The sequence below is a fragment of the Oncorhynchus gorbuscha genome, linkage group LG13 (genome assembly GCF_021184085.1).
Source record: "Oncorhynchus gorbuscha isolate QuinsamMale2020 ecotype Even-year linkage group LG13, OgorEven_v1.0, whole genome shotgun sequence".
In the NCBI taxonomy this organism is placed as follows: domain Eukaryota; kingdom Metazoa; phylum Chordata; class Actinopteri; order Salmoniformes; family Salmonidae; genus Oncorhynchus; species Oncorhynchus gorbuscha.
This window is the reverse complement of record NC_060185.1, coordinates 91,769,272-91,783,616: the sequence shown is the minus strand read 5'-3', so window position 1 is coordinate 91,783,616 and position 14,345 is coordinate 91,769,272. Positions and strand designations below refer to the sequence as shown.

At 43.3% G+C, this 14,345-nt stretch overlaps 2 protein-coding genes across 3 annotated transcripts; one reads left to right on the top strand and one right to left on the bottom strand.

Moving 5' to 3' along the window:
• The first annotated feature begins 32 nt into the window (after positions 1 to 32).
• On the top strand, positions 33 to 10,286 carry LOC123993699 (NEDD4 family-interacting protein 1-like). Its single transcript, XM_046296107.1, has 8 exons — positions 33 to 207; positions 4,169 to 4,274; positions 4,522 to 4,661; positions 4,915 to 4,984; positions 8,088 to 8,212; positions 8,377 to 8,443; positions 8,554 to 8,662; positions 8,928 to 10,286. The coding sequence occupies exons 1-7, from the start codon at positions 172 to 174 to the stop codon at positions 8,658 to 8,660; spliced, it is 651 nt and encodes a 216-aa protein (XP_046152063.1). The 5' UTR covers positions 33 to 171; the 3' UTR covers positions 8,661 to 8,662; positions 8,928 to 10,286.
• A 116-nt stretch (positions 10,287 to 10,402) lies between these two features.
• LOC123993700 (putative fibroblast growth factor 1) lies at positions 10,403 to 13,168 on the bottom strand. 2 transcript variants are annotated; one of them, XM_046296110.1, is made up of 3 exons: positions 12,834 to 13,168; positions 11,840 to 11,943; positions 10,403 to 11,296 (listed from the first exon to the last, which is right to left on the bottom strand). In XM_046296110.1, exons 1-3 carry the CDS (start codon positions 12,979 to 12,981, stop codon positions 11,096 to 11,098), a joined length of 453 nt encoding a protein of 150 aa, XP_046152066.1. In that variant the 5' UTR covers positions 12,982 to 13,168; the 3' UTR covers positions 10,403 to 11,095. The 2 variants fall into 2 exon arrangements, with proteins under 2 accessions (XP_046152066.1, XP_046152064.1); XM_046296108.1 differs by having other exon boundaries at positions 12,807 to 13,159.
• Between the last annotated feature and the right edge of the window lie 1,177 nt (positions 13,169 to 14,345).

Sequence of the window (14,345 nt, the reverse complement as noted above, 5' to 3'; positions counted from 1 at the left end):
CGGTACGGCGGGGTCACGTGACAGTGCAAGGGGCGGAACAACACACCAGACCAGGAAGGAAGGGGAGATGGCGGAGCTCTGCTACTTTCAATCTTAGCGTATCAATATTAGATTCAGCTCACAGTTTGCCAAACAAGTGATCATTCTCAAACACTCCACGTCCATCCAGGAATGGCCGAGCAAATCAGCAACGTTAGATATCAGGAGGTAAGTTTTTATTATTTTTTATTTTAACCAATAAAATTCGCTTACGGCTCAACTAGCCAGCATTGGAAAACGAAACGTCGTTGTGACTTTGGGCCCAGTTTTTCTAACGTTGTAGCTCATTTGTGTCTTCAACGTTTTAACTTGACAGTTACGGTTAACACGTTCGCTTGCTACCTCGTTTATGGTGGTTAAGTGTAGTTAGCTAGTTAGTATGACTCATTTAACTAACTACAGGGGGACGTTATGTTAGGACGACCTAACTGTTGACATGTCCCACCCTAATAGGCCGTGGAAAATAGTGTTTCCGCTAACATAGCTAAATACCTACCAGTATCTAGTTTAACTATAGATAGTATCTAGTTTAACTAGATACCTAGCTAGCTACCTTAATCATAGTAGTGATAATAAAATATATCAAGCTTGCACAAGAACACGTTACTCGCAGGCCTAGATTCATTGATAGGTGTCGACAACCAATCTGCGACTAATGCCACAGAGGTATATACCACAAAGCAGGATCAATTAGTTAGCCAGCTAACTCGCCTAAATATTCTGAAATAAGATGGTTTCGAGACCAGCTTGAAATGGGCATATGGTCTAATTGATTCAACAACCAAAAACGTATCCAGTGCCTTCAGAAAGTATTCACACCCCTTAATTTCCCCCACATTTTCTTGTCAATGATCTACACAAAATACTTGCAACATTTGTAAAAAAATAAAATAATAATTTGATTATTATTCAACCCCCTGAGTCAATACATGTTATATTCACCTTTGGCAGTGAGTACAGCTGTGAGTCTTTCTAGGTGAGTCTCTAAGACCTTTCCACATCTGGATTGTACAATATTTGACCATTACTATTTTTTTAATTCTTCAAGCTCAAATTGGTTCTTGATCATTGCTAGACAGCCATTTTCAAGTCTTGCCATATATTTACTAGCAGATTCAAAACTGTCAAATAGGCCAAAACTGTAAATAGGCCACCTGGTAACATTCAATGTTGTCATGTTAATAAGCAACTCCAGTGTATATTTGGCCATGTGTTTTAGGTTATTGTCCTACAGAAAAGTGAATTTGTCTCCAAGGGTTTGTTGGAAAGCAGACTAAAACAGGTTTTCCTCTAGGATTTTGCTTAGCTCTACTCTGTTTCTTTTTATCATAAAACACACCCTAGTTCTTGCTGATGACAAGCATACCCATAACAGGATGTAGCCACCACCATGCTTGAAAATACGATAATTGTATGTGTGGGGCACAGAAATTAGGTAGTCCTTCAAATATCATGTTTAGGGTTGCACATTTTAGGGAATATTCAGAGGTAGAAACTTTGTGGGAATTAACAGAAATATATGTAAATTAATATTAATGCCATTTAAATTTAGATGTTTTTTGCATTGGATATTCTTTCCATATCTTATGGAGACAGAAACCTAAACATTTTACCTCGTCATAAGTAGACTGCAAATTATTAAATTATTCCAATAGAAAAATAAAATAATTTCAGTTACGAATTGAACATGAATGAAATGAGTTGACTCTTCACCAGGGGTGATTTCACTGAACAACAAAAGAAAGGGAATATTGAATGATCCCCAATGATCCATCGCATCTCCCAAAAATGTTTTCAACATACATCTGTAAAACGGAAGTCTAGAAACTAAACTTTGGTGGGCTTCCCCTCAGGCTTCCATGTCTTGTCCCTGGACCTCCTCAATGTCCACCTCATCTTCACTGTCACTTTCTGACCTTGTTGAGGATGGCTTGTCAGGCTCAAAAAGCCTCAAATTTGAATGGATGGCCAAAATAAATTCAACCCTTATATTGGTCAGCCTGTGGCGTGCTTTGGTGTGTGTGTGTGTGTGTGTGTAAATGATGGAGGCAACAGGGGAAAGAGTCTCAGATCCACAAAGTCCCTTCTACCAGGTGGCTGATGAGATATGTTGGCACGACTGCCATATTGCATCTCCATCCCAAAGCCTTTGCTTGGAAATGTACTTCGCCAGACTGCCAAGAACCTTGCCCTCATCCAGGCTAAGGTGGCGAGACACGGTAGTGATGATCTCTGCACCAGACGGGATGCTGTTGCCAGGGAGACTTGGGGTCCAACATGTACTCTGTATGGGCTTCAGGCAGAAGTCTTCACACTTTTTGATGTATTTCAGAACTACAATTTCCTCTGTTTGGAGCAACAGTGAAGTGGGCAGGGCAGTACGGATTTCTTCTCTTACATCTGCAAGCAGTCTGAACATCAGACAGGATGGCATTGTCTCCCTCAATCCGTGCAATGGCTACTGCTATAGGTTCCAGGAGTTTCAGGATGCTTACCACTCTCTCCCAAAATACATCATCCAGGAGGATCCTCTTGATGCGGCTGTCCATATCGGTAGACTGTGATATGGCCATTTCTTGGAGAGACTCCTTCCCCTCCAGGAGACTGTCAAACATGATGACAACACCACCCCAATGGGTGTTGCTGGGAAGCTTCAATGTGGTGCTCTTATTCTTCTCACTTTGCTTGGTGAGGTAGATTGCTGCTGATTACCCTTCATATATCTGACCATTTTCCTTGGCTCTCTTGTAGAATGTATCCATTGTTTTCAGCGCCATGATGTCCTTGAGGAGTAGATTCAATGCATGAGCAGCACAGACAATGGGTGTGATGTGAGGGTAGGACTCCTCCACTTTAGACCAAGCAGCCTTCATGTTCGCAGCATTGTCTGTCACCAGTGCAAATACCTTCTGTGATCCAAGGTCATTGATCTGCAATGTAGAGACCAGTGTGTCTGTCTCTTGTCTGTGTTCTTTTAGAGTACTGGTTGAGGGGTGGAGATGATGTAGTTAATTATTCCTTGCCCACAAACATTCGACCACCCATCTGAGATGATTACAATACAGTCTGCTGTCGCTATGATTTGCTTGACCTTCACTTGAACTCTGTTGAACTCTGCATCCAGCAAACAGCAAATGAGTAGATAAAGCATGTCTGGTTGGAGGGGTGTATGCTGGGCGAAAAACATTCAAATTCATTCCAATACACATTGCCTGTGAGCATCAGAGGTGAACCAGTTGCATACACAGCTCGAACAAGACATTCATCAGCATTTCTCTTGACTACGTTCCTACATTGAGTAAAAAATAACTTCTGATTCCGGGAGGACCATGAGCTGTTGCTATCGATTAGGTGTCTGATTCATCATTTTCACCTCGAATAGAAGTAGAGGGACTTTTGTCAGAGGTTGCTTGTTGTGATTGCGCTGAGGGAACTTTATGCACTTGGCCAGATGATTATGCATCTTTGTTGCATTCTTCACATATGATTTGGAACAGTATTTGCAAATGTATACAGCTTTTCCTTCTATATTAGCTGCAGTGAAATGTCTCCACATATCGGAAAGTTTTCCTGTCAAGATTAGAAAATAAATGGTAAAAAAATAAAAAAATACAACTCCATGTACAGATAAATAGTTAATAAAAAAATGAAACATGTATGGAAACAGGTGAATTAACACTACTCAGTTAGCAGGCTCAAGCCATGTAAAACCCACATGGTAGCAAAAACTAACTAGCAGAAATGGTTAAGTTAGAAATTATTTAAACACACTTTGTTGTAGGCTACTATTTACTATTTAACAAAAAATCATGTATGTCGTATAAAATATATTCAGCCCACCCAGTATTGTAATCAAAACTTACCAGAAAGCATGTAGTCCTTGGCTCAGACAGTGTAGTAGTGTGAGCTCAATAGCATCTCATTAGTGTGCAAGATCTTGAGAATCAGCTGTACATGTGATGAAGAATGCACTGTGCATGAAGAGGGATGCAATTCCATTGAATTGGAGATAGTTTAACCAAAATATGCCACAAGACCTAGAATTGCCTTATGTGTATCCCACATTTGTCTGACGGCCAGAATAGTGCAACATCAGCATCATCCCACTGTGTGTGTGTGTTGCATCCAGCTGGTGAATGAGGAGGAGCCAGCAGCAGCTCAACCCCCTCAGGAGGAGCCAGCAGCTGTCCTGGATGCCCCTCCCCCCTACAGCAGCATCTCAGCTGCCAACGCGGGTAATTGGCCTCTGTCCATCCATAGCACTACACACAGTAACTGGCAATATATTGACTCATCTCATATGGGGTTGAGGACGGATTCAGATGCAAGTCAGGAATGTAATATTGTAATATAGTTATTCTAGTGCTGAAAAGAAAAGGCTACATTGTAAACTTGGTGTTTTAGTGAGCTCCCAACATTCACCTTGCTACTAGCCAACCGTAATGTTCTGCGCCACGTATTCTGCACCTTTTCCCCCTGCAGCGTTCTTCGACTACAAGGAGGATGCAGGCAGGTTCCCCAACCCCCCGTCCTACAACGTGGCTACCACACTGCCCTCCTATGATGAAGCAGAGAGGACCAAAGCGGAGACCGGTGTCCCTCTGGTCCCTGGCAGAGTCGTGGTCTGTCTGTCTGTCTGTCTGTCTGTCTGTCTGTCTGTCTGTCTGTCTGTCTGTCTGTCTGTCTGTCTGTCTGTCTGTCTGTCTGTCTGTCCTCCTTTCACAGCAGTTTTCATTCATTGTTCAGGCATTGATAACTCCAGATTCACTAGTATTTATCATTGTGAGAGCCTGCATCCTAAATAAACACATTTTGACCATCATCTTTGGAAGGTGTCTGACAACCAAAACATACATTTCCTTTTTCTCCTGTCAGGAGGATGACTTTGACGATGCTGACCAGCTGCGCATAGGGAATGATGGCATCTTTATGCTCACCTTCTTCAGTAAGTCTTCTCTCTGTTTCCTGTACAGTGTAGATGTTGTTCTGGACAGACAATGTCTGTCTGCATCTCGTGGGGTCATGGGTACACTAAACAAAGTGTCATAGGCCAAGCCAGGGACTGTCATAGGCCAAGCCAGGGACTGTCATAGGCCAAGCCAGGGACTGTCATAGGCCAAGCCAGGGACTGTCATAAGCCAAGCCAGGGACTGTCATAAGCCAAGCCAGGGACTGTCATAAACCAAGCCAGGGACTGTCATAAACCAAGCCAGGGACTGTCATAAGCCATGCCAGGGACTGTCATAAGCCATGCCAGGGACTGTCATAAGCCAAGCCAGGAACTGTCATAAGCCATGCCAGGGACTGTCATAAGCCAAGCCAGGGACTGTCATAAGCCAAGCCAGGGACTGTCATAAGCCAAGCCAGGGACTGTCATAAGCCAAGCCAAGGACTGTCATAAACCATGCCAGGGACTGTCATAAGCCAAGCCAGGGACTGTCATAAGCCAAGCCAGGGACTGTCATAAGCCAAGCCAGGGACTGTCATAAGCCAAGCCAGGGACTGTCATAAGCCAAGCCAGGGACTGTCATAAGCAGGGACTGTCTGTTAGTAATTCTAAATTCCTCTGTATTATTTCCCAAGCCAGGGACTGTCATAAACCAAGCCAGGGACTGTCATAAGCCAAGCCAGGGACTGTCATAAGCCAAGCCAGGGACTGTCATAAGCCATGCCAGGGACTGTCATAAACCATGTCATAAGCCATGCCAGGGACTGTCATAAACCATGTCATAAGCCAAGCCAGGGACTGTCATAAGCCAAGCCAGGGACTGTCATAAGCCAAGCCAGGGACTGTCATAAGCCAAGCCAGGGACTGTCATAAGCCAAGCCAAGGACTGTCATAAACCATGCCAGGGACTGTCATAAGCCAAGCCAGGGACTGTCATAAGCCAAGCCAGGGACTGTCATAAGCCAAGCCAGGGACTGTCATAAGCCAAGCCAGGGACTGTCATAAGCCAAGCCAGGGACTGTCATAAGCCAAGCCAGGGGACTGTCATAAGCCAAGCCAGGGGACTGTCATAAGCCAAGCCAGGGACTGTCATAAACCTTGTCATAAGCCAAGCCAGGGACTGTCATAAGCCAAGCCAGGGACTGTCATAAGACAAGCCAAGGACTGTCATAAACCATGCCAGGGACTGTCATAAGCCAAGCCAGGGACTGTCATAAGCCAAGCCAGGGACTGTCATAAGCCAAGCCAGGGACTGTCATAAGCCAAGCCAGGGACTGTCATAAGCCAAGCCAGGGACTGTCATAAGCCAAGCCAAGGACTGTCTGTTAGTGGAATTCTAAATTCCTCTATTATTTCCCAAGCCAGGGACTGTCATAAACCAAGCCAGGGACTGTCATAAACCAAGCCAGGGACTGTCATAAGCCAAGCCAGGGACTGTCATAAGCCATGCCAGGGACTGTCATAAACCATGTCATAAGCCAGGGACTGTCATAAACCTTGTCATAAGCCAGGGACTGTCATAAGCCAAGCCAGGGACTGTCATAAGCCAAGCCAGGGACTGTCATAAGCCAAGCCAGGGACTGTCATAAGCCAAGCCAAGGACTGTCATAAACCAGGGACTGTCATAAAAGCCAGGGACTGTCATAAGCCAAGCCAGGGACTGTCATAAGCCAAGCCAGGGACTGTCATAAGCCAAGCCAGGGACTGTCATAAGCCAAGCCAGGGACTGTCATAAGCCAAGCCAGGGGACTGTCATAAGCCAAGCCAGGGGACTGTCATAAGCCAAGCCAGGGGACTGTCATAAGCCAAGCCAGGGGACTGTCATAAGCCATGCCAGGGACTGTCATAAACCTTGTCATAAGCCAAGCCAGGGACTGTCATAAGCCAAGCCAAGGACTGTCATAAACCAAGCCAGGGACTGTCATAAACCATGCCAGGGACTGTCATAAGCAGGGGACTGTCATAAGTCATAAGCCAAGCCAGGGACTGTCATAAGCCAAGCCAGGGACTGTCATAAGCCAAGCCAGGGACTGTCATAAGCCAAGCCAGGGACTGTCATAAGCCAAGCCAGGGACTGTCATAAGCCAAGCCAAGGACTGTCTGTTAGTGGAATTCTAAATTCCTCTGTATTATTTCCCAATCAGAATTAAATACTCTGTCAATGCATTCTATGGGATCGTAAAAACCCATATTATTATTATAGGAATGGACAGAGCCCCAGTCTTAAACTCAGGTAACAGCGTTTATTACAAGAGAGTACTGACCAAAAATACAAAGAACCTTACATTTTAAAGAGACAACATAAAATGACATCATCAGCTTCTCACACCCTCTCCGATCCACACAATGGCTGTGTCTTCAGGTCTGGAGATGTTCTTCTACTCCCCTCATAAAACAAACATTCCAATCTGTCTAAAAGACATCTTCTCCTCCACTCACGGAACATCAAAGACCATTCTTATCTGTCAGAAAAGATATATGCCTCCCTTCTCCCTTTCCCACAAGGTACAGATAATTAATTTGTTTTACTTACATTTTCAGTAACAGCTTAACCAAGAACCCATACATTTCATACCATAACATAATAGTATTAAAATAACTGGTTCTAATCTAAATGTATGCATAATTAATCATTTCAACTATAATTTCCTCCAACACTGTCATAAACCAAGCCAGGGACTGTCATAAACCAAGCCAGGGACTGTCATAAGCCAAGCCAGGGACTGTCATAAGCCATGCCAGGGACCGTCCTGAGCCAAGCCAGGGACCGTCCTGAGCCAAGCCAGGGACCGTCCTGAGCCAAGCCAGGGACCGTCCTGAGCCAAGCCAGGGACCGTCCTGAGCCAAGCCAGGGACCGTCCTGAGCCAAGCCAGGGACCGTCCTGAGCCAAGCCAGGGACCGTCCTAAGCCAAGCCAGGGACTTGTCCAACCGGTTCATAAGGTGGAATTTTGTGCAATTAGAAAAGCTGTTGTATAATCTTTCACAAAGCATCATGGTTTATGTGTGGTGAACGACAAGCATGTTAACTGATGAGCCTCTTCTTATTGGTGACCTTTGATTAATTGATTGATTGGTTAATTGTCCTCTCTTCTCTCCAGTGGCATTCCTGTTCAACTGGATCGGTTTCTTCCTGTCCTTCTGTCTGACCACTTCTGCAGCCGGCCGCTACGGCGCCATCTCTGGGTTTGGCCTGTCTCTCATCAAATGGGTTCTCATAGTCCGGGTAAGATCAACACACATCGCCTCGTTGTTCTTTACAACACTGGTCCTGCAGTACTACGGGGAGTTCAGGCTTTTGTTCCAGCCCAGCCCTAAATGCTTTGGAATGCTACTGTGTGTACGACTGGTCCTCATAATGTTGTTTTACTGTCTTTTGAACGTTTCCAGTTTTCCACCTATTTCCCCGGCTACTTTGATGGTCAGTACTGGTTGTGGTGGGTGTTCCTGGCTTTGGGTAAGTGAAGCTTAAGTCTGAGCTCTTATTTGGAAGAATGAATTCATGTGTATGAAATGTGTGAAAGATGATCACGGAACGGATGCTGTTGTCTTTTTGTGACTCTCCAGGCTTCATGCTGTTCGTCAGAGGGTTCGTCAACTACTCCCGGGTTCGCAAAATGGCCGACCCTACTTACGCCACACTGCCCCGAACGAGAGTCCTGTTCATCTACTGAAGGTGAAGGGGGCCCTAATTCACACAACATTCCTCTGTTACAGCAGAATACGATCTTATCAAATCATAAGCCTGGTCCTCTATTAAGAAATACAAGTATTAGTAATCTATCAAATCATATAGATTTTCTCCACTCACTAGTTTCCTTCCAATGTAGTCTGGTTACCTGTAAATATACCATAAACAAACACGGTCCATAGTAAACCAGCCTTTCTCTACAGAGATGCTGATCTCCACCATTAACTTATCTGCTGTTTACTTTTCACAGCCGGTTTTTGAATAAACAAAACGTCCCTGAATCTGGATAGAGAATCCTGGTTGTTTTGAAAAGCATCATACCGACAAAACAGCAGAAGTCTAAAACCAAACTACTCAGATAAGCATCACGACATGGCAGGATGGAGGGAAAAAAACACACAATCTTGATGACTACAACTCTTGTAACATTCAGGAATTAAATACACCAATTGTTTTATTTTATTTTGAAAAATGTAATTAATGGATAATGATAGTATGTACTCATTAGTGGCGAATGTTAAGTGCTATTTTACATTTTTCAGTCTGTAATGTATGTGTAATGCCTTATATCATTTGATGGTAGTGTACTAGCATGCATCTGCACCTCAAGGGATCAGTCTTATTTCACTAATGCTTTAGTCAAAGCCCACAGGTGTAATGCATTATAAGCACTTGTCATAAGCACTTGTACCACCTTTATGTTCATAGTAGACACCAGCTCATAGTAATCATGAGATGGGGGGGAATATTCACGTATGGTTTTACAATTTCTGAGTTTGTAATAAAAGCATTGGCGTTTTATACATGCTCATCACAAGTAATAATGCGCTATGCCTGTTGGCTTCATCTATGAAGCGTTGACCTTATTTCTGGCCAGTAGAGGGCAGAGTTCTTTGCTAAAAAAATTGTCATGAATTATTCCTATAAGACATAATCCTACCTTTTTTATATGCACACCTACCTCAAACACAAGGTATCCTATGTGCATATCTTAAGGTAAAGATTTTTGTCCAAAGTGTTTTTTTGTTGTACAAGTCATGCAGTTTTGTGTGGAGAGGAGAAACCATTTACATATGGAAAAACTATGATGGCATATATATATATGATGCTGTCAGAGAATGTAAGCAGGTGCACTTTTTTAGAAAGAAAACTAATAAGAAAACTCCAGGGACTTCAACAATACACGACCAAATGGTAGTACCTGTAGTTATTCACTGAGTATAGAGCTGTCATAGGGGTGATATCGCAATTTATAACTGGACTATGACCGTACTAATTCGATTTAGGAAGAAGACGAGCAATTGTACTCGTCGATCTTTCTCTTTAGGAAATTGTTGGCATATTGTTAACTGTAAATGATCTCAAACATGCTCTGTTGCATCCCCCTGTATGCCAGCCAGTCTGTTTTAAACCAGTTGTTTAGATTTCTTGCTTAGCCCTTAATGTGGACTGGTACAGCACAGCTACAATCCAAACCCAGTCCTTAGACACACATCTCTCTGATCCTCTGTGTGAAATAGTACAGCTGCATCCTTGGGATTTTATTATGAGATATTGTTTTAAACTGTAAAAAAGCTTCATGTCTAATAAATGTCACTTTCAAAAGCAAGATTGATCTCTGTTCCAGGTGTTGTGTGCAGGCTTTGCCAGAGATTTAAGGCTTATTGTAAAATGTTGTGCAGCACTGACACCTTGTGGTTGAAAGACAATGACGACACCAACTGCAACAGTTCCCATAGGTTTAAAAATAAATGGTTTTCAATGTACAGTATTTGATAAATTTTCCATTAGCTTTCTATAACAATTGCCTGGTGAGAGACACTACTCATATTTCCATATATAGGCTACATATCATTGGTGTTGTCATGATTCAATATTACATTTAAATATATGCCATTTGGCAGACACTTATCTAAAAAAGAATGACAGTAATGTGTGCATAAATTTTAAAGTACGGCTGGTCCCAGGAATCGAACCCGCTATCCTGGCGTTGCAAACACCCTGCTCTACCAACTGAGCTACAGAGGACCACAGTGGGCAACAGTCATCAACAAAGATATACATTCTAGATGTCTAGTTAGCAGCATAAAGTAGATTGCAGTTATAGTGTGGAGTGGAATGCTTAATTTGGTTGAGTTTTAGCATAATTCTACCAGTCAGATGTCCATCACATAGCTTATAATAGTTTATACAGGTGACAGCATCTATAACAGGTCGGCGAAAGTGCTGCTGCTGTTATAACCTGCAACACAAGCTTCAGTACTTAGTTTACATGTAAAATACTGTTTGATTAGCCTGTCTGTTTGCCTGCAATTTCCCACTGAGCACCTTGGAATGGATGTGTCTGAAATGGTACCCTATTCCCAATATAGTGCACTACATTTGGCCATTTCAGATCCACCCCTGGCCTTACACCCTTCACTCCCCTGTGCCCTCCAACCGCCGTGGCAAGAAGAAGATGGCCTTCTGCCCTATGTGGGTTCTGGAGCCTAGTTTGGGTTTCCCGTTCTTCTTCAGTCCCACGTACCAACTCCCGTCTTGGTACTTCTGGGCCTGGTAGGTGTTGTAGTGGTTCACCTCAATCTTCTCCAGGAAATAACACTGATCAGTTACTATGGACTATATGGGAGAGACAGAAAGCCAGATAGTCAGTCATCACAAACATATGCTGATCGTTGATTAGATTACCTGTGGGTGGTCAAAGGCTATAGGTAATCCAAAAACAGATTGGTAAGGTTCTGGGGGCGGGCTCCTGAGTGGTGCAGTGGTCTAAGGTACTGCAAGAGGTGTCACTACAGTCCCTGGTTTGAATCCAGGCTATATCACATCTGGCTGTGATTCACATAGGGCAGTGCACAACTGGCCCAGCATCATCCGGGTTTGGCCGGGGTAGGCAGTCATTGTAAATAAGAATTTGTTCTTAACTGACTAGCCTAGTTAAATAAAGGTTACATTTTAAAAGGCTATAGGTAGTCCTAAACAGTTTGAATGAATAATAATTTGAAGGATAATAATTGTAAATGTTTCCTGTCACGATCCTAAATGAATGTGTTGACACCAATGCTAAAACAGCACTGTTTCTGTGACTTATGGCTAGGTTCGTTTAGGGAGGGTGAAGAGGTCATCACGACAACGGGGTCATACAGACAGTTTAATACTCACTGAACTGTAGAGCTTTCCTTCACTGCTCATGGCCAAGTAGCGTCCTGCCTCTGTCCCCTGGATGACAACTACACCACGGTCCACAGATTTCACCCGCAGGACCGCTAAGGCAAGGAACGGGTACAAGGCAACGTCAGATTGACAATGACAAAGCCCCCCACACACAGGAGGACAAACTAACAAAATAAGTTCAGGACAAGCATTCCAACCACGCTTAAAAATAGAATTCCACACGATAACAAATAGACACAAACTAGAAGGACAAACCGAAATTAAGTGACATAGACAAACATGCTGGAATTTGGTTACTATTTCAAACACGGGTTAGCTACCTTTGTTGTCGTCTAGATTTGGTTATCATGTCATTGTGCAACATTCAGAGACTTTGCTTTGAGAAAACGGTCATCTCAATAGCCTCAGTATGAATGCTAGATGTTATGCAACTGGGAGCGTTTACCAACTGTAACGTATTACTTATAACATTGTCTGCAAATCTGCAAGAGTATTTCTGAAGTGTTCTCTGTCAGCATATTTACAGACAGCGCATAAACAGCTGTGTTGTTACAGTCTAAATATATCCCACACATTCCGATCACGATAGAGATCGGATTTCAGTCATTCACACCCACACTGTCCTTGATATTGAGCCATACAATTATTATGGAAAATTCTTAGTGTGGGAGACTGATGATTATCTTTACTGAAGTTTAACAGCCTGGAAATGTCCATTATTTTAGGTCGATTGTGAACTTTTGCAAACGATTACAGCATGCATCAACACAAATGTATTACAGTTGAATATAAAGTTAATTATGCAGATAAATACAAACTTCTTGATTGGATGAACAATTCAATAAACTAAATAATAGCCGAATTAATAAGATGTTTGTATTATTTACATACAGTAGTATTTTTGTTCATTTGATAAACAAAATCCACTGAAATATGATAGTATTTCTGTTTTTACTGTGAATGTCATTCTCGTCCCTCTTGCCTTCCACGGTTCCATCCGGGAGAATCTGCAGATGATGTCCGCCATTCATGCAGTATAGGCGGGTCAGCTTTTTATTGTCGAGCAGGTTACTTCCGAATCTCTCATTATCCTGCCCCACCGGTAAAAACGTTATTTCTGCATCCGTCATTTTTGGAAAAGCTCTCAATTAAAATAGCAACGGTGGGTCAGACCACCTGACAATAACCACTTGATGCGCGCTCTGCGGCAATAACGAAAACAACCCGTTAGTAAAATCGCCGTTTGATGGCAAACCGGAACATTTTTGGACTTTATAGTCACCCGTAGAAACAACAATGATCTGTGGTCACGCGCGTTTTGATCGCGGGGGAGCTGAGCATGGCCACCAAAGAGGGCGCGTACATGTAGCCTACATTTTTTCGCACCCAGGATGTGGAGGATTAAAATGAGAAACACACTATTAGGATACAACAGTGACACCTGTTACACATACACCTGCTGGCAGTTGCTGTTATCTTGAACCAGGGCCTGTAAACTATTCATGAAGCATCAGAGTAAGAGTGCTGATCTCGGATCAGGTCCCTCCTGTCCCTATTATGTTATTCATTATGATCTCTCAAGACAAAGGAGATGATTGTGGACTGCAGGAAAAAGAGGACCGAGCACGCCACTATTCGACGGGGCTGCAGTGGAGCAGGTTGAGAGCTTCCTTGGTGTCCACATCACCAACAAACGAACATGGCCCAAGCACACCATGACAGGCGTAAAGCGAGCACGACAAAACCTATTCCCCCTTAGGAGACTGAAAAGATTTGGCATTGGTCCTCAGATCCTCAAAAGGTTCTACAGCTGCACCATCGAGAGCATCCTGACTGGTTGCATCACTGCCTGGTATGGAAACTGCTCGGCCTCCGACTGCAAGGCACTACAGAGGGTAGTGTGTACGGCTCAGTACATCAATGGGGTTAAGCTTCCTGCTATCCAAGACCTCTATACCAGGCGGTGCTGTTGGAAGGCCCGAAAAATTGTCATAAACTCCAGCCACCCTAGTCATAGACTGTGCTCTCTTCTACCACACTGTAAGCGGTACCGGAGTGACAAGTATAGGTCCAAGAGGCTTCTAAACAGCGTCTACCCATAAGCCATAAGACTCCTGAACATCTAATCAAATGGCTACCCAGACTATTTACATTGCATCCCCTTTAATTAACTCTACCTACATGTACATACTACCTCATCCACACCACCGCCACTCTCTGTTGTCATCTATGCGTAGTCACTTTAATTAACTCTACCTACATGTACATACTACCTCAACTAACCGGTGCCCCCGCACATTGACTCTGTACCGGCACTCCCCTGTATATATTGTTATATTTTTACTGCTCTTTAATTACTTGTTACTTTTATCTCTTATTTTTATCCATATTTTTTGAAACTGCACTGTTGGTTAGGGGTTCGTAAGTATGCATTTCACTGTAAGGTCTACACCTGTTGTATTCGGAGCATGTGACAAAAAAAATAATATTTGAA